Source organism: Agelaius phoeniceus, chromosome 15 (assembly GCF_051311805.1).
Source record: "Agelaius phoeniceus isolate bAgePho1 chromosome 15, bAgePho1.hap1, whole genome shotgun sequence".
Classification (NCBI taxonomy): domain Eukaryota; kingdom Metazoa; phylum Chordata; class Aves; order Passeriformes; family Icteridae; genus Agelaius; species Agelaius phoeniceus.
The window spans coordinates 15,270,993-15,296,541 of record NC_135279.1 but is presented as its reverse complement, the minus strand read 5'-3'; the positions used below and the strand labels follow the sequence as shown (position 1 = coordinate 15,296,541).

General features: G+C 55.9%; 1 protein-coding gene across 3 annotated transcripts in view; it reads right to left on the bottom strand.

Moving 5' to 3' along the window:
* Window positions 1-19,774: 19,774 nt before the first annotated feature.
* CXXC5 (CXXC finger protein 5) overlaps window positions 19,775-25,549 on the bottom strand; it is a 37,045-nt gene continuing 31,270 nt past the window's right edge. For all 3 annotated transcript variants that reach the window (XM_077186433.1, XM_054642859.2, XM_077186432.1), the window contains exon 3: window positions 19,775-20,827. In XM_077186433.1, the coding sequence (XP_077042548.1) occupies window positions 20,783-20,827 (45 nt within the window). In that variant the 3' untranslated portion in view covers window positions 19,775-20,782. The remainder of the gene's footprint in view (window positions 20,828-25,549) is intronic.

The following is a 25,549-nucleotide window of genomic DNA, read 5'->3' as shown; positions in this document are numbered from 1 at the left end:
GGGGATGAGAGCACAGCCTTGTCTGTGACCCTCACAGGACTGCCAGCACTGTTGTTTAAGGGCTGAAGGAGATCCTGAATCTCAGTGGGAAATGTCACAAGTCTCCACATCAGGACTTCTCCAAGTCCCATCTTCCAGGGAGTTCCAGCTGAGTGAATCCTGGAGCAGGTCTCTGTCCCACTGAAACTCCTTCCCAGCCCCAGCCACCCTAAGTGGCACCATTCCTGCTGCCTCAGCCCTCCAGCCTGTGCTCGGGGCCACAGGAGGATGGAGCCTCCCTGGAGCCCACCGTGCTGGCCCCCAGCTCCCCTGCCCCTAAGAAGCCAAAGCCACATGCCTTGCTCCCAGCTGCTGGAGAACAGCCAGGAACCACTTCCAGACTGCGTCACCATATTCATGGCCTCTCCTGGGCTATATTTAGTTTGGTGACTGCAGGTTTTTCTGGACGTCAAGTTGCTAAAGAGCTGGCACTCCCCACTCAGAGCAGAGCACATCCCCAAGGGGAGCTGAGCTGGAAGGGGGAGCTGAGCTGGAAGGGGGAGCTGCAGGAGCAGAAGGATTGGAGCATCCCCCAGGTGAGGTTTGCCTTGCTGACAGGAACGAGCAGCACACAGCAATTTTAGCCCTCCCTGTCTCCTCTGCAGGGAGGTGTGTGTGGAGCTGGGCAGCCTGTGCAGAGCCAGTTTTGTTTTGCCACAGCCAGCAGATCTGGAGAGGATGTGAACCTCAGTGCCAAAAGCTGCCTCGCAAAGAGGTCACAGAAAACACGGAGGGAGGGAGTGAGGGACGGTGGCTGTGCTGCACACCAGCACTGTGCTCTGCAGGTTTTTTACCACTCTGAGCTCAGGGCACTGTCTCAAGCAGCACAGCCTCCCTCTGGTCCCCTGGGTGCTCCAGACTGGCCTGCAGCACAGCAGGGATGGCAGCTCTGGGCATCCCACTGGATCCCTTTGGCTCAGGTACAGCTGGGCAGCTCCAGGCCTTGTGATTCTCCTCCTGCTTCACTCTGATACCTGAGACTATGCTGGGCTGGGACCCGTGGCCAGGAGGTGCCATGGATGGGGTATGGGCTCCATCAAACCCCAGTGCAGGACAGGGGGAGCTCTGAGCAGCTGCTCTAGTGGAGGATGTCCCTGCCCATGGCAGGGGGTGGAAAGAGAAGAGCTTTAGGTCCCTTCCAACCCCAACCATTGCAGAATTTTATTTTATGATTCTGTGAAGCCAGTGCTTCTATGCTCACCTGGCTTGAAAACACCTACATTTCTCCTACAGATTTTTTTCATGATTCACCAGGCGATGAATTAGCTGCTTGGGAACCCCAGACATTAATTATTGATGATGAAGCCAGTGCACGGTGATCCATGGCCTTAGATATGGCATAGCCTCCTTCTTCCAATCTTCAGGAGCCCCAAAACTGCTTTGGAGTTCATTGTGTGAGGGGGTGGAGCAGTACTGGAATGTTGATCTCAACATAAAGTGGCAGAATTTCCCAGGTCACAGGGGACCTCAGGAGGTCTCTAGTTCAACTTTCTGCTCCAAGCAAGATCTCCTTGTCCAGCAGGGCTTGAAAACCTCAGAGGATGGAGACAGTGCAGCTTTCCTGGGCAAGCTGCTGATGCTTGGCTGCCTTCATGGAAAAAAAGTGTCTTTATCACCAGCCTGAGCTTCTCTTAACTCACCTCATACCTGTTTTCTCTCTTCCTCTCAGCACAGACTGCTCTGAAGAGTCTGGATGTCCTCTCCAACACCTCCTCACAGGTACTGCATGGCTGCTTTAGGTCCCTCAGAATCCTTCCCTTCTCAAGGGAGAGGGATAAATCTCAAGGATTTGAGATCAAGGATAAATCTCCCACTGCAGTTCTCATCAGCTTGGAAAGGGGAGGAACTACCTTCAGAAAGAAATTTTAAAATAAAAATAAAAATAAAAAACAAAAACAAAGAAAGAAAAGAAAAAATAAAAATAAAAATAAGATTACAAAAAAAGAAAGAGAACTACCTCAAACTCTTGTGACCCTCTTCACTCCAATCCCACTAAATGTGACATTAAATGAGGAGATCCCATCCCATCATACTCTGGGCTGCTCTAAGAATCAGGAACAATAAATCAACTGACTTCAGCCCAAGATGTTCCCATCTCTTTGCTGACACCAGATAACACAGGGCTGTGAATATTCCCAGCCTGGAACACCTCTGAAGGAAAAGAAGCTGCTGCCTGCAAGGCAGGGAAGCAGAGATACTTAACAGGTAAAACAAGGGAAAAGGAGGCTCCAGAGGTCTCAGGCAAATCCATTAATCCCACAGTGCCTTCATTTTCCATGCTGCTCCTAAGGAACCAGGGCCTGAATGCACAAAGTATCTGAACAGAGCAGCAATTGCTGCCTGATCAGCCTCTTCCCCTGGCTGAAGCTTCTGCCCTGTGCTGATTACACAGACCCTCAGCACGAGCCAAACCCAAAAATCAATGTTCCCATGGTCAAGGTGAGCTCTGCAGGAGGTGAGCTACATCTTTTTCCAGGTTGACAGCAAGATGAAGAGGGGCTGGAGGCACAGGAGGTGGCTCCATCCATCAGGGGCAGATCTGGAATCACCACCAACAACCATAATCATCCATCAGGGGCAGATCTGGAATCACCACCAACAACCATAATCATCCATCAGGGGCAGATCTGGAATCACCACCAACAACCCTGCTGCTTGCATCAGGAGCAGATCTGGAATCACCACCAACAACCCTGCTCCATCCATCAGGGGCAGATCTGGAATCACCACCAACAACCATAATCATCCATCAGGGGCAGATCTGGAATCACCACCATCAACCCTGCTCCATCCATCAGGGGCAGATCTGGAATCACCACCATCAGCCAGCCCTGCTGCCTGCATCAGGAGCAGATCTGGAATCACCACCATCAACCATAATAATCCATCAGGAGCAGATCTGGAATCACCACCATCAACCCTGCTCCATCCATCAGGAGCAGATCTGGAATCACCACCATCAACCATAATAATCCATCAGGAGCAGATCTGGAATCACCACCATCAACCATAATCATCCATCAGGAGCAGATCTGGAATCACCACCATCAACCCTGCTCCATCATCAGGAGCAGATCTGGAATCACCACCAACAACCATAATCATCCATCAGGGGCAGATCTGGAATCACCACCATCAGCCAGCTCTGCTCCATCATCAGGAGCAGATCTGGAATCACCACCATCAGCCAGCCCTGCTCCATCATCAGGAGCAGATCTGGAATCACCACCATCAGCCAGCCCTGCTCCATCATCAGGAGCAGATCTGGAATCACCACCAACAACCATAATCATCTATCAGGGGCAGATCTGGAATCACCACCATCAACCATAATCAACCATCTTCCCCCTGCCTGCAGCAGTGTCCCTGCAATGTCTCCTCAAGCAGCACTGACCAAGGCCAGCCCTGCTCACAGAGACAGCAGTTCCAGATGTGGCAGCTGTGGACAGGTAGGCTGGAGACTGGAGGAGAGCAGGGATGTAGAAGATGTGATGGAAACAGGAGGTTAAGAGCAGTGTGGAGGGCAGGTGGAGTGGGGAGGAACAGGACATAGCCAGAGGTGACCAGGCAAGGGTGACCATGAGCTTTGGGTGTGCTGGAGAGGACCAGCTCCCATGACAGAAGGCCACTGGGAGCTGGCATAAAGGTGAGAGCAATCCAGGAAGGCTTTGGAAGCCACCAGGAGACTTAAAGAGGGTCAGGAGATTGTAGGTCTCATCTCGAGCTACTCATTAGCCACAAGGACTCTGGCCTTTCAGCCAGGCTAATTACTGATTGCTCAAAGGATAACACTTCCCACAGCTGCTAAACTTGCTGACACTGGGCCCTGGATGTCTTCTATTCTGGGAAGGGGGAGTGGAGTCTCCTAGTGTGAACTTGTGGGGCTGGGCAAAGCCACACTGGAGCAGAGATAAAGTCAAGGACAGCTGCAGCTGCTTGGCAATCGTTCAAAATGAGCCACGAGTCACTGACTTGGCTATTCTGGGACCAGCTGAAGAGCCAGAGCTGGGGAGAACAAATTCATGGCCTGCTCACACAGAAATGGACTGCAGCAAGCCTGGGCCTGACCAGTGCCCAGGCACATTTGTCAGGGGCCTGATGGGAGGCTGCAAAGCTCTGTCCCTGGTGGAGCTGTGGCTGCAAAGCTCTGTCCCTGGTCACCAGCGAGGAGCTGTGGCTGCAGGTCTGCCTTGGGACTGATCTACCACAGCTCACAGGTCTCCAGCAGGGCAGGACCACGCAGCTCCCTGAAAGTCACAGAGAGAAATCGCTGCTATGAGGACTTTTCAACCCTTCAGGTTGCCTGAAATTGGGTCAAAGCCTTTGCCCAGGGCTGCCATGCTGGAGAACAACTGCTGCTGAAGCTTCTAGAGACCCAGCAGAGGTTTCCCAAGTCGGAATTTACTGGGGAGTGGGGTGGGTGAAGCCTGTGATATTCCCTGAATCTGTAACCAGTGACCAGAGTAATCCTCTCAAATCTTTGCCTAAGGCAAGGAACCTGAATTGGAACCTGAATTGTTTATGTGCTGCATTTCCCAGCTTTTGGGTGGGAGCACTGGGCTGGGAGGCTCTGATGTGGCCCAGCAATGTCTGTTCCCTGCCTCCAGAACCCCCAGCACTGCTGGGGCTGACCTGAGCCCTCCACACAGCCCAGTGCAGGTCACCTCCAGAGCTGCAAGACTCAGATAGACAATTAAGCTCGTTGGGAGCTCACCCAAAGGACACCAGGCCTTTTGAGGTCGCTCACTGCATATGCTGGAAAGCAGATATGATCTCATTAGGCAAATATTTATGATCAATATTGTCCACACTCTGGCAATGAGCAGCATCACTTGGAGCTAGGAGCTCTCCAGGGATGGATGTGGGTTAACAGAAGGGCCTGGGCTGAGCGTGAACCTCTGCTCACCTGCCTTGGAAACACCTACATTTCCCCTAAACATTTTTTTTCACGATTCACCAGGAGATTAATTAGCTGCTTGGAAACCCCAGACATTAATTATTGATTATGCAAAAGATTTTGTTCATCACAGTTGCTGAGCTTGTCAGTGCTGAGGACGTCAGGATGGAGGGGAAGTCTGGATGGGCCCTGGATTTGCCACCAGTTTCCTAAGGTGGGGCCTCTCCACAAGGCAGCACAGCTCCAAAACAGGAGCCAAGCGTGGCAGCGAGAGCCCAGCTCAAACAGAGCTGCCCTGAGGGGCAGGAAACTGAGGCACAGGACGGCGTGACCCATTCAGCAAACAGCAAAAGCATCCCCTGCACCCTGGGGCATCTGACCCGAGGCCGGGGCTGCTCCCAGGCGTGCGGGGGGCAGATATCGAGCATGGCCTCCCCTCCGCGGCGGCTCCAGCGGCACAGCCCGGTGCCAGCAGCCCCTCCTCGCCCCGGCTCCCCGGGCAGCAGGAGCCGCAGCCGCGGCGAGCGCGGGTGGCAGTGATAAACCTCCTGCAACGCCCGGCAATTAATCTTGCGGAGCGGTGAGTCAGAGTCACCCGGAGCTTCCTCCCCTCACCCAGAACCAGCCGCCGCCGTCTCCAGAAGCTCTCGGCTCCAGGGACCTGCAGATGCCACCTGGCTGGGGAGAGGGATTTTTTTTTTGTATTTTTGTGCTGTGCCATCACTGCGAGGTGCTGGGTTCCCCTCCGGACGTCTCCACTGCACTCAAGGGAAACAAGACGCACTGATACCCGCATGTGCCTGCCTGTCTCTGCAGAGGAGCGGGGTGTTTGACTCCCAGCTTCTCTGGCCGTCAGGAAGGCGAGAGGGAGATGCCATCCTCATGATAAAGCCCATATAAAAAAGGTGTCAAAAGCCAGAGGGGAGGAGGAGGCAGGAAGGACTTAAATAAAACTCCCGGGAAGGAACGGGTATATTTAACTCCCACCAAGAAAACGCCCCCGCACATTTTCCCCCCCCGTCCCAACCCCCCAAAATCGACGGTGCTCCCCAAACTTTCCCAAGCTTTCCCGGGGAAAAGCCTCTTCCCGCCTTGCCCTAGGCATGAATGCAGTTTGCAGTTTTAACAGCAGATGTCTCTCCTATTATGATTTATAAAAATGCTTAAAATAAATAATGCAAACATATTTACAGGAATGAATTCCTGCTCCTGAGCGCGTTTGTCACTCGGAGGCTCCCGAGCAGGAGCGCCTCGCCGCCTGAGTGCCTCCCGCACAGTCCCCGCCGCCCCCTCCCTCCCTCCCTCCCTCCCGCCGGCGCTGCGGCGGCTGCCAGGAGCCCAGGGCAGGGTGGCCAAATCCCAAATCCTCCCCCCCCTTACCCCAGCCCCTCCCCAAACCCCGGGTCTGGGCCCACACCAGCGTTTCAATACAAATGTTGTATAATCAACGTGTTAAATATTTAAAATGGTCGTGCAGGAGAGCTGCCCGGCGGTGCCTGATTTCACACATCCTGACAATTTCACGGACCTCTGGGCTTACGTTTCTTGGCAAATAATGAAAGGCGGTGGGAGCCCCTTCCTCGAAGGGCACGTTGGGGAGGTTTGCCCTGGCCGCAACTCCTTCAAACGCGATGCGACTCGCGCAGCGCCTCTCCCACCTCCGCGCCCAGCCATGTCCAATGCTTTTAAGCGTGACCTTCGCGCGGGGCGGATGCAGCCGTCACGCCGCCGAGGTGACTCAAAGGCAGAGCGGGGGGCCGGGGAGGGGGGCACGGCCGGGGGCAGCTGCCGCCAGAGCCGGCGCTTCCAATGGAATAACTTTTCTTTTTTTTTTTTTTTTTTTTTTCTTTTTCCATGGCCGTTTTTTCCCGCAGCCGCGCTCTTTCCGGCGCGGTGCACACAAAGAGCCGCGTACCTGCGGTGATGCGAGTGGCCCAATTAGCGCTCCGCACCCAGGCTGCCCGTTTCCATAGCTTCACAGCACAGCGCTTCCCTCTCCCGAGGCCATCGGAGCAGGACCCGGCATCTTATCAGCGATCATCCTGCCACGCAGCGCTCCTCCGGGCCCTACCTGCCGACGGCCAGTCTCGCTGGCAACGCAGGATAATATCTTTTCCCACCAGAGCCCGGCGATGATTTCTTCCCGCTGTAATTTTGTCTTGCTTCCAAAGCCTCTTGCATAACCGGTGCCGAGGAAGCAGGGCACAAAGCAGGGCAGCTACAGGAGCTCCCCCGAGCAGGGGATGGGGTGAGGCTGTCCCGACCTGAGGACACCCCAAGAGGCTCTGGTGCTTCAGCTTTGCTGAAGGAAAGGTGAGAGGAGGCATCAAAAAGGACTAATGTGTCTCCCTGGCCAAACCCCACTGGCAAGCTGTGAGGCTGAGCCAGGAGGACATGGAGGTGGAAAGCAGAATTTTCTCCTCAGTCAACCAGATCCTGCTTGGGTGAGAGTTCCATGGGAGCCCAAAACCACAGCCTCTCAAAACAGGCACAGAATTTGGGCAGGAAAGCCTGCTCCAGGAGGAGGGGGGTGTTTGTGGCCTCCTGAAGGGGTGACTTGCTCCAGCTCCTTGCCTTCCTGCAGGTTGTCTCGGCAAGGGGCAGAAGCACAGGGCGTGTAGAGGCATGAGGTGTCTCTGCTGCAGCCTTTGTCATGGAGGAGGGACACATTCCAGGTAACACAAGCAGGAAAATCATGAACTGAATACCCTGACATCCTCCAAGTGAGGGTCTTGTGTCCTCCCCTGCCTCAGAGCCACAGCCAGTGCTGCACACCCCATCCACCCCATCCTCCACTTCCCAGCTCCAGAGCTGGCTCTGTGGGCAATGCCAGGAGAGAGAGCTGCCAGCCTGGTCAGAGGACCATGGCCATGCCAGCCATCACACCCTGCAGAGCCCAGCAGGACGGTAGCAGCACACACCATGAAGGCTGCTCAGCACTCTGCATCCTCTGGGTGTTGTTGTAGGAAGGGCAGATCCCCACATGGATCCATCCACAACTTCCCAAGCAGGCTGGAGTTGTTAACACTAACAGCTCATCACCAAAATCTCTGGTTGCAGAGGGGCTCTAATTAATTCTCTCTGGTGACCAGCAGAAGGCCCTGGGGAATGGCTGGGGCTGTGTCAGAGGAGAGTTAGGTTGGATATTTGGAAAAGGTTCTTGTTCCAAAGGGTGCTCAGGCACTGAACAGGTTTCTCAAGGAAATGGTCACAGCCACAAGGCTGTGACAGAGTTCAAGATGTTCTTGGTCAGTGCTCTCAGACAAACGTTGGGATTGTTGGGATATCCTGTGCAGGGCCAGGAGTTGGACACAATGACTGCCATGGATTCCTTCCAGGTCAGGATATTCCATGATTCTATGATTCCATGATTTGGGAATTTGGGCTCCATCTGAAAGGACAAGGAGCATCTCTTACCTTGTGAAGAGCAATGTTTATTTTTAATTTCTCTGGTGTTAGGGAACTTTGTGACTTTCCACTTGCCATCTAGTAAAGTAATTTATATCAGTAGTGGATAAAACCAAGAGCTTCCTGCTGTTCAAAGCAACACTTTCTTGTTTCAGAAAGAGCATCTAGAACAGTTCATTTTGGGTTGACCCAAAGTTATTTCTTTCCCTTGGGTATTTGATTTAACAGCCCAAACAATACAGCCCCACTCATGCTCCCAGCCCAAGGATACTTTTTGCCACACATCAAGTGCCTGCTTGAAATTTTCCATGCTTTGTGGCTGACTCAGACTACATTTTCCTCTCCAAAATTTAAGCAAAAACTCATTTCTGAGAAGAGAGCTTTGCCCACCAAGCAGGACCATGAAGCTTTCCCACAGCCTTGCCTGGAATCAGGAATGAGATGGCTGTGCTGGACCTTGCTCCATTTCCCAAGGAGCTGCACATGCATTTGGGGGAATTACCAGCCTCTGGGAATGGCTGTTTACAGAGTATCTTGCAGCTTGGAAATGCCACAGAATTTGCTCAGCCTCTGGAAAACTGAGATATTCCAGGGAGCAGGAGGATGGATGTGGTGGAGCATCACTGTGCCAGCAGCTGGTGCCCAGGGAAAGGGCACAGCCAGGGGCTGCAGGGATGAGATGTTCCCAGCCCTGCTGATGTGACTCAAGGACTTTGCAAGATGGAGGTGGAATGTTTGTGTTTTCTCTTTTTTCTGGCTTTTTTTCCCCCTAATCTCTCTCTGCCAAGTTTGAAAGCTGCACCTGCAGGACAGCTCCAGCTCTGGTGTGAACTCACCTGCCTCACACCTCACCCGTGCTGGTACAGCCTCCTGGATCCCACCTGGGGGCAAACAGAGGTGATGATGCCACGGATGCTGCAGACAGAGCAGCTTCCTCCAGGTCTCACACCATCAGAAGGGTTTCATTTCCCAGCAGAGCTCCAGAGGCAGCTGGAGAAGGAGGCAGGGGACACCCAGGGAAAGCAAGCAATGCCACTGGGGCCAAGGAAATCCACAGGACCCAGAAGAAGGAGCGGGACAAGGCTGACAGACTCAAGAGTGCTCGTGTCCCACCATGGCTGTGCTTTCTGAGCCGTGTTCCCAAACTGCCCCACCAGCCTTGGGTGGCACCTGGGCACTGGGCACTGTGCCAGCCCTGTGCCTGCCCTTCAGGGGGGCTGCAGAGGGAACACCCCAGGGCAGGTCCCCAGCTTCCTGCAGCTGCTGCTGGCTGAAAACCGTCTGTGCTGGGCAGCAAAGGCACGTCCACCCCTGCCTGTGCCCACAGCATTGCCTCACCCAGATGGGACAGGCTGTGACCTGATTGTGGGAGGAACAAAAAGGCTCCCAGGCAGCAAACGCAGCAGCCCAGGTTGTGCTGGGTGTCAGCTCAGCTCTGCTTGGCACAGACATGACTCAGGACAACCAGCACGCTCCTCTGAGACAGCTGCAGCAGCAGAGACATGGCAAGTGAGGTCCATTTCCCTCTTTTCCCTGCTGTCCTGGAGCTCTGACACTGCCAAGAAAAGCAAAGATGCCCAAAAACTGTGACTAGAATATGAATGTGATGTTCAGGCTGTGGCAGTGGCTGTAACCCAGCCTGAACTCCCCAGCCATCCTGAGCTGCAGGCAGCAGGGATGAGGCCAGCCCAGCTGAAAAACCCTCCCTGCAGCCCCTGCCTTCCTGTCCCAGCCTGCCTGCACCCCTTTGCTTGCCCACAGAGCTCTCTGCCCGCCTGTGCCACAGCCTGCTGTCCTTGGCATGCCCAGGGCACAGCAGAGGTTGTGGCAGTGTCTGAGCAGATGCTGAAGGAGAGGGAGTAACCCACATGTGGTCATGCCTGGGAAAGCTCCAGGCCACTGGGTTTGGCCATGATGCAGAGCAGAGTAAGGGATGTGGATGTGAGAAATCACCAGCTCTGAGCACAGGGGGCTGCACCCCCAGGCAGTGAGGGGGGCCAGGGCTGGACACCCTGCCTGAGGGCTGTGGTCAGTGGGGCCCCACCAGCCTCCAGCTCTTTGGCTCTGAAAAGGGCCAGAAACCTCAGGAAAGGTTTCTGCCAATATCCAGTGGAGCAGGACTGCCTGCCCTCCCTTTCCATGGGCAGAACTCCTCCACACTCAGCAGCTCCAGCCCCACAGAGCCCAGCTGAAGAGCTGCCTCTGGTTTTCCACCCTCAGCACAGCAGAGCAGAGGTTTGGGATGAGGCAGAAGGGCCACGTTGGACTGACAACATCCAGAGAGCAAGACTGAGCTCCCCAGGATGCAGCAGCCATGTGTGAGCCATGCCTGGCTTGTAGGGACTGTGCCTGTTCCAGTAATGGTTTGGGGGCATTTGCCCCACTGTGGAGATGGCTTGTCCATGGCTTCAAGGATGCTCCAAGGTCCTGTGGGCAGCAGAGGCTTTGCCTGTTCCTGGGCTGGAGAAGAGCCTGAGCAGGGCTTTGCTCTCCAGCTGGGCAAGAGGGAAAGAGGGAAGAGGAGAAAGAAAGTCTGCTGCAGATCTGCTCGACCTGCAGGGCTGTGGCAGCACCAGGATCTGTGTTAAGAACTGGCTTCCCCAAGTTTAGGAGGCTGAGAGATGCATGGAATAAATTACTTGTGACACTGACTCCCACACTTCCAGACTCACACGGGATTTAGCCACCAGACTCTGGGTAAGTCAGTGCTGGTTATTAAGGTCAGAGAAGTCGGGTGGCTAAATCCCTTCTGGGGCTGAGGCACAGGGCTGGGCCAGCCTGGGGAGGCAGCTGTGCCCCCTGGCACCACTGCCCAACACCCAGAGCAACCCAGGAGTGCTCCCATCACAGCCTGGATGGCAAATAAAGGAACTACCCATTACTGGATCCAATTCCTGCGTGGGGATATTGAGGAGAGGAGAGAGGAGAGAGGAGAGAGGAGAGAGGAGAGAGGAGAGAGGAGAGAGGAGAGAGGAGAGAGGAGAGAGGAGAGAGGAGAGAGGAGAGGAGATCTTGCCCTGATCCAGGAACAGCCTGGCTTGTTTTGCTGCTGGTTTCTGAGTGGTTTCACTTATCTCTTTCCTCCTCCACTACCTGGGGTTTCTAATGCTCTAGGGAGATGTCTCCATTAACCACAGTTTTCTTTGGCAGTTATATTTCATTATAGTCTCTCTTCACACTAATCTTTCCCAGCTTTTGTTGTTGTTATTTTTATTATGACGATTTTCACAAACCCTTTGTTTCCAGCTACCCTTAACCTGGCCGTGTCCCTTTAAATGCCACAGCCTGGGCAGAATAGGGGATCAGTCCTTTGACAGGAGCTAAAGTCCTGTTTGATCTGGATTAGATGCTGATTTTGCTTACCAGACTAAAGACCGAGGGGGACCACGCAGTGCCTGTGTTTGCACAAACCTGCCTGGTCGCATTCCTCTTCCTGCCCGTGTCCAGCCGCGGGGTGAGCGCCGGGCTGAGCACACAGCGTGAAACCCAAGCGGATAAGCGGTCACTTTGTCTGGAGATGGAAGAAAATGGAGCTGTGGGGGCAGAGGTGGCAGCTCTGCACCGTGCTGGGGAGGTGACCCAGGGTGCAGAGTGTCCCCAGGGTGGGAGCAGGCCAGCACCATCACTGGGATGCCTCTGGGCATCCCGCAGCCCTTGGCACTGCTCACTCTGGAGCCCCAGCTCTGACTCGCTGCCCATCTTGCCATTTGGGGTTTAAATGTGGGTCCCTGGTGGCCCATCTCATGGGGGACTGGTAGGATGTGGGAGCACCCAGACCCCCACTACTCCCCCACCCAACAGATTGTGTTTTCTCCAAGGATTCCCATCTCTGCTGTGTCCCTTTCCCACCCCCATTTCCTGCCTCTTCTCCTGCCCTTTTCTCTCGTTCCTCTGCCTAAAGGAAGAGCGTTCTCTCTTTCTGTGCGCACTCCCCATCCCCTCATGTCTTGCCCTGCCCTGGCCCCTTCCCCCAGATCGGCCCCAAGCTCCCAGGAGTGGCTCTGCCTCCTCAGCTGCCCTGCAGCCTCACCCTCTGCAATGCCTCTGCCTCTCCTGGAAGGCACCACAGCCAAACCCTGCCCCAGCCCCAGTGACAGGGCCACCAGCCAGCTCAGGCACTCCATGGGCTGCAGCTGGGGGGCAGGGAGCCCCCATCACACACACACACACACTTGCAGCAAAGCCAATTTATGCCTCCCCCTGAGGCTGTCTCGATGGAGAAATGTCAGGACTCACGGCAAGGCAGCGAACCGTGCTGCTGGTGGGAGCCCTCCCAGGCCAGCAGAGAGGCAGGAGCTGGGGTTCAGTGCCAGCCCAGGGCCTGCACCCCATCCCTCGGTGCCAGCCCATGGCCTGCACCCCATCCCTCAGTGCCAACCCATGGCCTGCACTGTGAGCCAAGGGCCTGCACCTCGTCCCTCAGTGCCAGCCCATGGCCTGCACCCCATCCTTCAGTGCCAGCCCAGGGCCTGCACTGTGAGCCCAGGGCCTGCACCCCATCCCTCAGTGTGACCCTAGGGCCTGCACCCCATCCCTCAGTGCCAGCCCATGGCCTGCACCCCATCCCTCAGTGCCAGCCCATGGCCTGCACCCCATCCCTCAGCAGAGCCCAGGGCCTGCACCCCATCCCTCAGTGCCAGCCCAGGGCCTGCACCCCATCCCTCAGTACAGGCAGTGGAGGAGCACACAAGTGGGATCTGCCCTAGGCTGGTTCTTCCCCACCTGCTTCAGGTGAAAAGCACCCAAAAAGTCCTGAAGCAAGGAGAAGAGTGTCTCCTGCTCAGGGAGTCAGAGCCTAGCTGGGGCAGCATCTCCCAGCTGGCTGGTGCTCAGGTCACCTGGCAGTAGGAGACCTGTGCCCACGATGGCAAGGTGGAAGGATGCCAGTGGTAGTGATGCCACCAGCATGTGTCACCCAGAGGGGACAGGGCACAGCTGGGGGATGCTGAGCTGTGCCAAGCACTCCTTCTCACTGCTGGGGTCCAGCTCTGCCAGACAGAGGTGCAGGACCTGCAAGATCTTCACGGGCATCAGTGTCCTGCCTGGTGCAGTCCCAGAGCTGGAAAATGAGCTCTGCTGGAGGTGGGCAGTCACGGCTGTACCGCTGCTGGAGGCATTGCTGCCACAGCAGGTGGAGACTCAGAAAGCACAGGGCAGCACGTGAGGTAAAATGCAGGAATTATGACTGTAAAGGTCAAGCAGGATGCACTGATGGAGGCCCTTGGCTCCCAGGGCTGGGCTTGACTGACTCTGCTGCAGTCCCAGCCTGCCAAGATGGAAAGCAGGTGGGTGCTGGCATCACCCCCTGCCCACTGCCAAGCCACCCAAGACAAGAGAGTGACACCTCAGTGGCAAGGGTGGGTGAGGAGATGGAGAAACCCAGGGTTGCCCAGGGCTCTGCCAGGAGAAGATGTTGCTGTGATCTGGCAAGTGCAGGGATGAGAGGGGAAGGTTGTCCCGCTGTTTCCCTGTCCCCAGGGAATCCTCGTGACTGGAGGTGGCCTCGTGGAACACCCTGGTCACCTCTCCTCCTCAACCAGGAGTAGGAGAACAGGCAAAGCCAGAAAGCAGGTGGGACCAGATGGAGCATTGTAATGACTTGGGAGGACTCATCCATGCTTGCCCTGTTCCTGAACCCATCTTAGGTTTAGTACAACCTGCCCTAATCACTCGTTGGCTCATGGGTTTGCCAACAAGACACAGACCAGCAGCTCCTCCATCCCTGACAGGCCTGCCCCAGGCTTGCTTGGGCTCAGGGAGAGGGCCTGCAGGAGAAGCCAGCTGCAGGAGAAGCCAGCTGCAGGAGAAGCCAGCCCAGGGGGCTCAGAGCCAGGGCAGGAGAGGGCAAGGCATCCTTCCTTCCCCACAGGCAACTCATCCTCCAGTCATGGGTCAGAGGCACAGCGGGGGCTGCAGGACAGGCTGAGGGGACAAGGACAGGGCAGCCTGGTCCTGTGTCCCCAGTGTCCCCGGTACCATCTGGACACTCCACCAGCACTACATCCACTGGTGGGGAGGAGACACAATTCTCCAGACCGATGCTCCACCAGGCCTGTCAGCACCAATGGCTGGCCAAAAGCGAGGCCAGCTGCAGGCTGCAAACCCCCAGCTTGGGCTGGTGGCACCTGTCACCTCTGCTAAGGCCCTGCTCAGCCGCTGCCGTCCGCCCATCGTCACCCAAGGGCTGAAGGCTCGCACGGCGCCAGCCGCCGCCTCCCTGCCCGATAACACCGCAGCATCTTGCACTGAGTGGCCTCCTCCTGCTGTCACAGGCCGACCTATTTCTCACAAATCCTGACTGCTCTGCCCTTAAAACATCTTGACGCAGTGTTGAAGCCGGCCTTGGCACCGCAGCCAGTCCTGTTAAGCGGGAGTAGCCGTGGCTTGGCGTGGGCTTTGCAGCGAGCAGGGCTGCCTTGGAGAGCAGCAGGGATGGGGAGCACTGATTTGCTCCTCAGGAATAATCAGGCATTGATCGTGATCGAAAAGAGGAATACCATTGTTCAAAATGAGACCAGACTCTTGATACTAAAGTGATTTCAGCATTTATTATAACAAAAAGGAAAGGCCTAAAGCGTGGGGGCCCAGGCTGAGCAGGAGCGTTCCCTCGAGGATGCTGCAGCTGGGGCTGCTCAGCAGCGATGGCCCCGATGGTCCAGGTGGAGCAGCATGGATTCACTGGGTCAGAAGCCCCTTTTTATCCTGTTTTTTTGTCCCTTTGGATTGGTTTCAGTTGGGATCCTTCATTTGCATGAAGGTTTAAGGCCTTGATTGGCCATTACAGTTCTGTCCAGGCTGGCTCGTTTCACTTGGGGTGAGGTGAACTTAACTGAGGTGTAATTTCATATAACCACCCTTTTAACCTCTTTTACCATAACCAAACTAACAGTACATGCTTAACAATTATCAGCTATTTTACAACAGTTTCTAACCTATTTTTGACACCACGGCTCAACCAAGCTAGAAGGTCCTTGCTGCCCACAGCCCAGGGCTGCTGGGTGTTGTGATTCTCTGCTGGGGCTGAAGGAGCTGGTGATGGAAGAGGTGTCCTCCTTCACACAACCATAGCCAGCACTCCCCAAGCACTCTGTGGGATGGGGAGGGGGAAGCTGAGAGCCCAAACCAAGACAGCTTCTCCACGGAGGCAGCACCATGGAGCTGCAGGCAGGATGCCAGACCTGGTGGTGCTCTGGTCCCCAGGGCAGGAGGACCTCAGGCAGTTTCTGTGCAGAAAGCACCCTGTGATGGCTGCAGGGACATCCCCAGCCTCCTGCAGAGCCGCAGCAGGGCAGCCAGCCAGGGCCCTTGGCCAGCTGGAGCTGCAGCTTTGCCTTGCTGGGGACACAGCTCATCCCAGGGTGGGCTGGTGGGATGTAGGAATGGGTGTCAGCTTCCACCTATGGAGTGTTTTCCGAGGATGCTGCTGGGTAAACATCCCCCTGCCCCAGCTCAGGCGTGGGGAGATCTCAGTGTGTGGGGGTCAGCCAGGAATCCTAGAATTCCCAGAGGTGAAGTGATGCAGATGTCAAGCCTTTATCATGGATGAAGGATCTCCCATGGCTCCTCTCCCCTGAGAAAAGCCCTTTTCAGTCTTGCTCTGATGCAGAGACAACACAGCATCCCACAGACCTTGTGGGACCCTCCTCCCCTCTCCCACACCCAGCATGCAATGTTTGTGGGGAAGAAGCCAACACAGAGCTCACTCCCTGTGGAGAATGTGCAAAAAACGAGGCATCCTTAGCCTGAATTCAAAAACTCCACAACCTTTTGGAAGAACTTCAGCCAAGGCTGGAAATGGGCCTGGAAAGCTGCCATGGTGTGTGTGACACCGGGAAGGTCACCTGGCCAGCTGCTGGGGAGCAGAACTTGGGAGGCTTATTTCAATTAATGGTCTCATCTGAGCTGTCCCAGCAGCCCCAGGCTCCAGCCTGAGCCAAGCCAGATGTGTGACAGTGAGCATCCCCCAGATGTGTGACAGTGAGCATCCCCATGCCTGGGGACCCCCAGGACACCTGCATTGGTCCCATCCAGCTGCTGTGGGGCTGCCAAAACCCCAACCAAGCTGGTGTCAGCTCAACCCAGGACAGGCTGGGAAGCACCCAGTGATGGTGTTGGACATGCTGGATGGCTCTAACACCTGGCACCAGGGCTGGCTGAGCTGTGATGTGCCCCTATCAAGGAAAGCTGAGCAGATCCCACCATCCCAACCTCCCACTGGAATGGTGGGTGTGAACTGGGTCCCCTCCCAGCAACCAGGATTGGGTGCTCATGGAGGTTCCCACCCCACTACCGAGGTCCTGCTGCCTCCCTGCCATGCATGTCCCCCCAGTGTCCCGTCCTTCAGTGTCCCATCCCCTCGGTGTCCCGTCCTTCAGTGTCCCATCCCCTCGGTGTCCCATCCCCTCAGTATCCTGTCCCTCAGTGTCCCATCCCCTCGGTGTCCCGTCCCTCAGTGTCCCGTCCCTCAGTGTCCCATCCCTCAGTGTCCCATCTCCTCAGTGTCCGTCCCCTCAGTGTCCCGTCCCCTCAGTGTCCCGTCCCTTTGGTGTCCTGTCCCTCAGTGTCCTGTCCCCTCAGTGTCCTGTCTCCTCGGTGTCCCATCCCCTCGGTGTCCCGTCCCTCAGTGTCACATCCCCTCGGTGTCCTGTCCCTCAGTGTCCCGTCCCTCAGTGTCCCGTCCCCGATGTCCCATCCTTCAGTGTCCCGTCCCCTCAGTGTCCCATCTCCTCAGTGTCCCGTCCCCCCGGTGTCCCGTCCCCTCGGTGTCCTGTCCCTCGGTGTCCCATCCCCTCGGTGTCCCATCCCCTCAGTGTCCCATCCCCTCGGTGTCCCGTCCCCCTGGTGTCCCGTCCCCGGTGTCCCCGCAGTGGCAGCGGGAGGTCACGCCTGGCCGGCGGCGGGCCCGCCATCCGGCTCAGCTGAAGCACATTTTGTATTTTGTCCGGCGCTTCCTGCATCCTGCCCCATCCCCAGGCCGGGGGGGCAGGTCAGCCCGGGGTCAGCCACTAATTGCAGCCCGGGGGACGGCGGGACGAGGCTGGGACCAGCGCCAGGCTGAGACCCGGCACGGGGACATGGAATGGGGACACCCTGCAGCTGAGCCCGGCACCCCACAAAGTGCTGGGGTGCCCCTGTGACAGGGCAGGACATGTCTCTGGCACCACTGTGAGGGTTCCAGCTCCTGCTGCAGCTCACCCCAGAATCCATCCTGTCCAATCCAGGCTACTCCATGTGGAAAACATCCCTGCTGGATCAGCCCAGGGTCTGGCCTTACCTGGCATCACCTGCTGGCACCTTCCCACGCCACCAAAGCCAAGCGGGGTTGGGGACACGGCTGTGCCCTCTGTGACAGCACACCCTAGGGCCACAGGCAGGTTTGGTTGCCCTTCTGCTAACTCTGTCTAATGAGGATGTTAATTAGGAGAGACTCGAGGCCAGCCCTTGTGGTAGCGCCCAGGGTTGTCCCTCAGCGCCGTGCCGAGCTCGTTATCATCATCCCGGGTGCCCTGTGTCACCTGGCTGCCAGCAGGTACCCTGGGGACAGCAGCCCTGGGTGCCACTTCCCCAGCAGCAGCCGTGGGGACAGCCCAGCACAGGGCTGTGCCTGACAGAGGGGGAGCAGGGAGGAGGGGATGGGTTCACCCTCGGGGGATGCCTGAGGTCCTGCTCGTTAGGCAAAGCTCCAGGCCAGCACAGGGCCACCCTCCCACACACTCACCTGGGAGGCAGGAATGGAGCCCAGCACGGGGGTGAGCTGCAAGTGGGGTGGAGGGCAGCCAGCACCCCATATCCCACCACCCCTCCTCCCCATCCCACTCACAGGCAGGGTTTGAATCCCACATCTGATCCTTTTCTCCCTAAGCTGTTTACCTGCGTGGGGAAGCCCCTGCTCCCTTTGCCCCCTGCTAATGTCCATGTCCTCCCTGGCAGCTCCATATCCCTGCTATCTCTCTCCTCCCCTGCTAACACCTATGGTCCCTGGCAGTGCCCTGCCAGCCTGGCACAGCGGGGCTTGCTGTGCCATGATGGCATTTCCCCAAGCATTGCTCTGTGCCAACAACAGCCCTGAGCACAACCCTGTAATGGGTGACACAGCCAGAGCAGGGTGACATTCCCAGCAGCCCCAGCCCCAGCTGTGGGTGGGATGAAGCAGCACTCACCCTGCAGCTCCCCAGGGGATCAGGGCTGGGGAGGGGGCTCTGTGTGCTGCTCCCCAGGACACTCTCCCAGCATGGGGCAGGGGCTGGCTCCCTCCAGGTGCCAGGACTGTGCCTTCACACAGCCCCAGCCCTTAGCCACAGTCATAAAGCAAGCAGCCAGACTCCTTTTTCCCAGCACACCCCCACCACATTCCTGCTAAGTGCTTTCGGCTGTGGAGCAGCCCGGCTTGGGAACCAGCTCCCAGCAGCCCCTTGCCAGTGCCATACACCAGAGCCCTGCTGGGGCACGACCAGGGTCTGTCTGTCTGTCCCTGCAGGCCTCCAGCTGTGTCACTCACCACACTGGCCCAGCTCCATCACTGTCACCATGGGCTGCAGTGGTTCCCACACCCAGCCCAGGGCTCAGCACTGCTGTGACCAGGGTGCCTGGGCTCCAAACCACCCCGAGCTGCAGGAGCAGTGGGGGGAATGCTGCTAGAGAGGGCATCTGGGGCAGCTTTCCCCAAGGACTTTCTGCTCCGTGCCAGCAGGTCGCTGCTGGGCAGGGACAGAGCCCACGCACCGCCGTCACCCCCCTCCTGCGGGCGCACATCTGGCCAGCAGATGCTGGCCCAAACGCTGGCTGGAGCTGGGGACAAAGGCTCTCGCTCCCTCCTCCCGGCAAGGCAGAGCCAGCACTGCCGGCTCCAGCCGGATCTTCCCTTGCCAGGCTGGGAGGGCCCTGGAGAACCTGGGGACTGGTGGGAGGTTCCCAGCCCACCTGCCATGATTCTCAACACAGCACCCAAGCACTGGCAGCATTGTCCATGGCTGAGCCCATCCAACATCCCCTCCACCCCAGACAGCTCCTGCCGATCCAGTACCAACATGAGGCCAGGCTGGAAAGCCATCCCAGAGCCCACTCACCTTTGGGAGCTCATTTCAGACTTGTCCCAGCAACATGAGCCTCACGGCGCTTCTTCATGGCACTTTAATATTATTTCACCAAAACAAATGGTGCTTGCACTGCTGGGTAAAACTCCAGGCAGGTCAAGGAAATATCCCCAGGAGGAGCCAAGGCTGGCTTAGCCCAGGCACTGCCAGGATTAACCGTGGGGATTTAGCAGCCAGGGCGACTCCAGCTCAGCTCATCACACCGTCCCACACACTCCGGCATTGTCACTGGTGAGGTCCCCACAGCCAGCAGGACCACAGCACGTGGGCCACCACCACTGCTGGGGGGCCTGCAGGGCTGGACAGAGGGGTGGGAGAGAAATAACCAAGCTGGAAATCATGACACAAAACATGCATTCATTTTATTCACAAAAACAGCCTGGATCGCTAAAACATTACAAACAGCATTTCAATTTAATGATGGAGAGAGAGCTGGAGAGACTGGGGGGTGAACAGAAGAGAAATATCACTTTGCGTAACTGCTTCAGCACAGGTCCTGCAATATTTGTTTTATTTTGATTTTAACTTCTGTAAGTTTACAAAAATTACTTCTAGGAGTAAACCGTTGCAATTAGGAGGATTTTCTGTACGCAGCATTTCTTGTTCTATATTAAGAAACTAACAACGACTCTTTTTTTTGCCTTTTTTTTACTCTTTTTTTTCCTTTTTTTGAATTCCGCCAGTTGTGTAGCAATTGTTTTCTTCCACCTTTTATACCGACCCTCTTGTGGGTTAAACTTCCAGAGGTGAATGGCGAGGAGAAGGGATACTACATCGCTTTAAACATATTCTCATTTATAAACATGAAGTTGAGGCATTCTAGAAACTATCCACTCTATTGTATGATGGGAAAGAATCAAATAAAAAGTATAAATGAGGGTGCAATTAAACAACTGTGCTAAATTACAGTAGTGCTTATTAGTAACTAGATTTTAAAAGGTTACTGTAAATTTACATTCCCTACACAAGTACTGCATCTTTCACACATAAACAACATCAACACCAAAACACAGAAAGAAACTGATTGTCCATACTCTGTCTATTAAGTCTTGGTACTTTACAGATCCATTGTTTTTTTCTTTTAATTTTTTTTTTTTGTTTTTTATTTGAAAAGCAGTTAAATGTCTGACTAGGACTCGAAGATGTTAAAACGAACGCAAAAAAAAAAAAAAGGAAAAAAAAGAAAAAAAATTATAAAAACAGGAATGAGATTTGCGAGAAAATATTTTTGGTTCTAAAGAGACACAGGTGCATCCATTCATTTCAGCCAAAAATCCCTTGCCTGAGACAACACAAGCAAGCAGTGACATTGCACTTGGATGACAGAGCTTTGGGATTCCCGTTCCTACTGGAACCATCTGAACGCGGCTCCTGTAGGAAGCATCACCTTCTGGAAAGGAAGAGAGACAGGGAGGGGGACAGAAGAAGGGACAAGGCGTTAGGTCAGGTCCAGCACAGGTCCCTGCACAGCACCAGGGCTGAGCAGCCACCCCTCACCCCCAGCCCAGCACCCCTGTCCCCAGCCCTGGGACGGATCCAGCCCAGGCTCAGCACCCTTTGGTGCTGCTCTACATCCCAAGATTTCCAACCCACGATGCCAGCAGGAGGGAGACTGGGGTCCCCCTGCTGCCAGACCCCTCCCTGGCCGTGGGCCATTGTTCCCACATGCCCATGACCCCATGTCCCCATGTCCCCGTGTCCCCGTGTCCCCGTGCTGCAGCTGGCACAGTGGCACAGCCCCTGGCTTCCCCTCAGACCAGCAGTGAGCACAGTGGCCAGGCTGTGGGCAGTCAGCACGGCCTGGCACAGCCCAGCACAGTCCCCTCACTGCCAGCCCCCACAGTCCCTGCCATGGACAGACAGACAGACACCCAGAGGACAGGAGCCCAGGCACCAGATGGGTGTAGGAGTGCATTTGGATGGAAACTGGAGTAGGGAGTAGGAGCTGAATGGGCCTAGGGACACCAGAGCAGGAGCTGCTGAGGACATGGGACATGCTCAGCCTCAAGGAACAACCTTGACCCCAACAGAGCAGCCCCAGGCAGCACCAGGTACCTCAGCCTCTCACAGGGAAGAGGGATGAGTCCCACCAGGCTCAACCCCACAGCCAACAAAGGGCTCAACAACAAGCAAGATCTCTTAGAAGCCACCTCCAGGAAAGATGGTGTGGGGCCATGCCCCAGTAGCACTGTGATCCTCTGGAAGGAGAACCAGGGATATTTTCCATCTGGATGAGGTGGAAAGCCTGCACAATGTTCACGAGTGGATATGCAATGACCACAATGTCTCAGTGCCAACAGCCCCAAAGAGACTGAGCTGTGCCAGCCAGACACACAATCACCACAGGATCACACACAACCACCTGAGAGGACCCTTCAGGTCCCACATCTCCAAACAAGCAAGGGACACCAATGGGAAAGAGGCCGCAGGCTGCAGTGACAGGCATGGGCCAGTAGACTGGCTGCCATGGGGCAAGCAGGGGCACAATACTGAGCCCATCTTCAGGGCTGGGACACCTCATGTAGAATCCTAAGAGTCAAACCAGGCACATTTTGGTGCCTAATTCCATGCAGGAGTCAGCCAGATCTCACTGGGTCCTTCTCTTGGATCAAGACACCAACCAAGCCTCAATGAAACACCTGAGCAGCATCACCCCATCCCTGTAGGAGGGTGTCCCCTTCCACAGGCACAGCCCAAACACAGGGCTTGGGCAAGGGCAGGGCCACAGGGGCCAGAATGGGCAGGAGCTGGTGGTGCCCACCAGGCTGCTGACAGATCCCACCTCTCCTGCTCCCAGCCCATGTCAGGGAGCAAATTGAGCTGGGGCAGTCACAAGCATCACCCCTTCCCCAAGGTGTCTACAACACATAATCAGACACCTGGGAAGGCTCAAGTACCTGTGCCCAGCCATGCACAGGGCTGTGGCACTCCACCCTGACCACGATGGATCCCAGCCTAGGCACTGAGTGCAGAACAGGCAGGGCAGGGTGGACTCTCCAGCATGGGCCACATACCCAGATCCATCACCCCAGAGGAGAGGATAGAAGGGAGAGACAGGGATCTCCTCATGGGTCTGGAAGGAGATGTCTGATAAATACCTCTGCTCCTTTCTTATTAAAGGAAGATGGACAACCAGCTCTAATGTGGATGCCCAGGAGAGATCCCCCTCATCCCCACAATCACAGACTCACAGAATGATTTAGAAGAGACTTAAAGATCATCTCATTCCACCCCCTGCCATGGGCAGGTACACCTTCCACTAGACCAGGTTGCTCCAGGCCCCATCCAACCTGGCCTTGGACACTTCCAGGGATGGAACAGCCACAGCTTCTCTGGGCACCCTGTGCCAGGGCCTCAAACCCTCATCATAAACATTTCTACCTTATGTCCAACCTAAATCTATCCTCTTTCAGTTTAAAACGCTCACCCCTTGTCCTCCATGGCCAGAGTCTGTGAGGCTGACATGAGGGTGACAGTCACCCTCACTAGCTCTATCAGGAGCACCAGAGCTCTTCAGCACGGCTTCTCTGGGTGGAGAACAGCTCTGATGAGTCAAATCCCAACTATTCATGGCCTTCATGTGACCTACAGCTCTGCAGACAAGGCCAGGGTGACCTGTGCAGGGCTGGCCAGCAGCCCCCACAGCATCAGCCAGGGTTGCTGGGGCTGGCAGAGCCCAGAGGAGCCTGGTCAGAGCAGGGACGTGCTGCTGCCTGCTCCCAGCACCTGGCCTGGCCAGTCTCAGAGCCCCAGGCAGCCCCAGCACAGTGGGACACCAGCAGTGACCGGTTCTTCGGGCTCTCTAGATGTGCAGATAAAGCTTAACAGCCACTGAGGGATTTAGCCTGTTTTTTTACACCACCATAAAGGTTTAATTCTATTTTTTTTACTGCTTGATTTTAGATCAATGTTTAATCGTAGCTGCAGCCCCTGTGTGGGCTCTCCAAGGATGCTCCTCTGGATGCACAGGGGTGGCAGGACAGAGTCTCTGTCCTTCCACAGGGGGGGCAATGGCACTGCCCCCCACAGACAGAGACAATGCTTCACAAAGCCTTGTGAATGATTCAGCCCCATAGCAAGGGCCACTGAATGGCCCCTCCTGTCCCAGTGTCCAGTACAGGGGTGTGGTGGCACCCCACCAGCACCAGCAGTCCATGGAACTCTGCATCCTGGCCCCCTCAGACAGGTCCCCAACACAGCAGAGGTGCTGGTGGTTTCCCTACAGCTGGCCCAGTGTATGAGCAAGGCTGGTTGACAGGTTAGATTCAACAACCCAGCTTTGACCCGGGTCACCTGGGACATCAGCTGGGGTCATGGGGTGTCCCTGTCCCTGCCTGTACAACCCTACCAAGGTCAACATACAGTGTGAGTGGATGTTCTGAGGGAAGGGTTGGTCTGTCATGAAAAAGGGATGCTGACACCCTGGAGTGACCCACACCTGCCCAGGCATCCATCCCACCTGCATGGTGGCATCGCTCTAGAGCCTCAACACACCTGGTCATGCCCAGGGGGATGGGGCTCATCTCTGGTGGGGCCCGGCTCTACCAGATGCAGAGCCCTATTTCAGTGGCCTTAATTTCCCAGCCAGTCATGAGATGGGGAAATCCATCACAGGGGTGACTGTTCTCTGGGCTCCTGGTGCTATTTATCACCCCCAGACCCAGCACTGGGAGAAGGGAGCGACTGCTCCGGCTGCCGCGAGCTCTGAGTCTATTGACCCGCTTTAGGACTCTTTGGGAGAAATGAACTTTTTTTTTCCCTTTCTCCCTTTTTCCAGATCACTGACTCAGCAAATTAGAACAAGAATATAATTTAGCAATACAGCGGTTTTTGAAAGACACAGTCCCCCTCTCCTCATCCCCACCGCCCAAATAGATTTTTTTTTCCCCTTCAGTATTCATTCAGAGCTGATGCTAATTGAAAAACGTAGAACGTGGCTAAGGGAGCAGTGGGCTTTGGTTGCATCTGGACCATCAGAGGATGGGCAAAGCCCTTGTGCCAGGATGCACGATCCAGCTGGTGTCCAGGTGACTTTTTAGCCTATCTGTCTCTCCATGGAGATGTGCTCACCAGAAGGAGGAAGCACACCAGCATGGCTGAGAGTGGGGCTGCTCACAGAAAAATCAAGCCTGGCTTCAGCACAACACCTGGGTGTGCAGGAAGAAGGAGGCTCTGCCAGAGCAGTGTGTGCATGGGGCACCCCTGCCCTGCTGGCACCCAGCCCCAAGGCACACCACGCCACCAGCAGCTGCCCACAGCCCCTAATGAGTTTCAGACCCACACAACCCAAGCCACCAGACTTTCCCTGTAGTCCCCACGTGAATGTCACACCTCCCCAGTGAATTTGGCAAGGTGGGACCTCAACCCGATGGCTCTCCTCCAAAGCCAAGGACATCCACAAGCAGGCCATGGTGGGCAGTGACAGCCCGAGCAGCTGGCCCACACCAGGGCACCTGGGCATCCCCAGCAGGAGCAGGGATGTGCCTGGCTCTGCTGGGTGCTGGAACAGGAGCACTGCCAGTGGGGACTGCAGCGCTGCTGCCACAGGAAATCCAGCTGCTGCCTTAGGCACTCATCCTGGCCCAGGGAGACCCAGCACAGCCACTCCACTGGGGATGCTGCCCAGAGCACACTGCAGCAGTTTGCTCCCAAAAGCAGGGATCATTGTGCTCCTGCTCAGAGCAGAGTGAGCTGAGGGGCTGGGCTTTGGCTGAACTGTGGCCACAGGTTTCAACATCACCAATTACCCCAAGGTCTGCCCCAAAAAAGTCATCCCCCTGCTCTGGGGTTGGATGTTGCTCCCCAGTTCAAGGAGCTGAGGACAGGGGATGCTGTCACCAACACCCCACTGCTGCCTGTGCTTGCAGAGGGGAGAGCAAAGTCCAGAGTGCCCAGGGAGAGACCCCAGCCCTCCTCCCCACATCAATCAACCTCAGTACAGAGCAGGGAGTGGGGACTGGGGGCACTGGGCAGAGCACACATCTCAGGGTGAGAGCTGTTAATGGAAAAGGGAAAAATAAAAAAAAGTAAGAAGTACCAGGTGTTTTATTATCTAGGGCAAGATCCAAACCCAGGAGCGCAGCCCGAGGAGGGGTTAGGGTGCCTGAGAGGG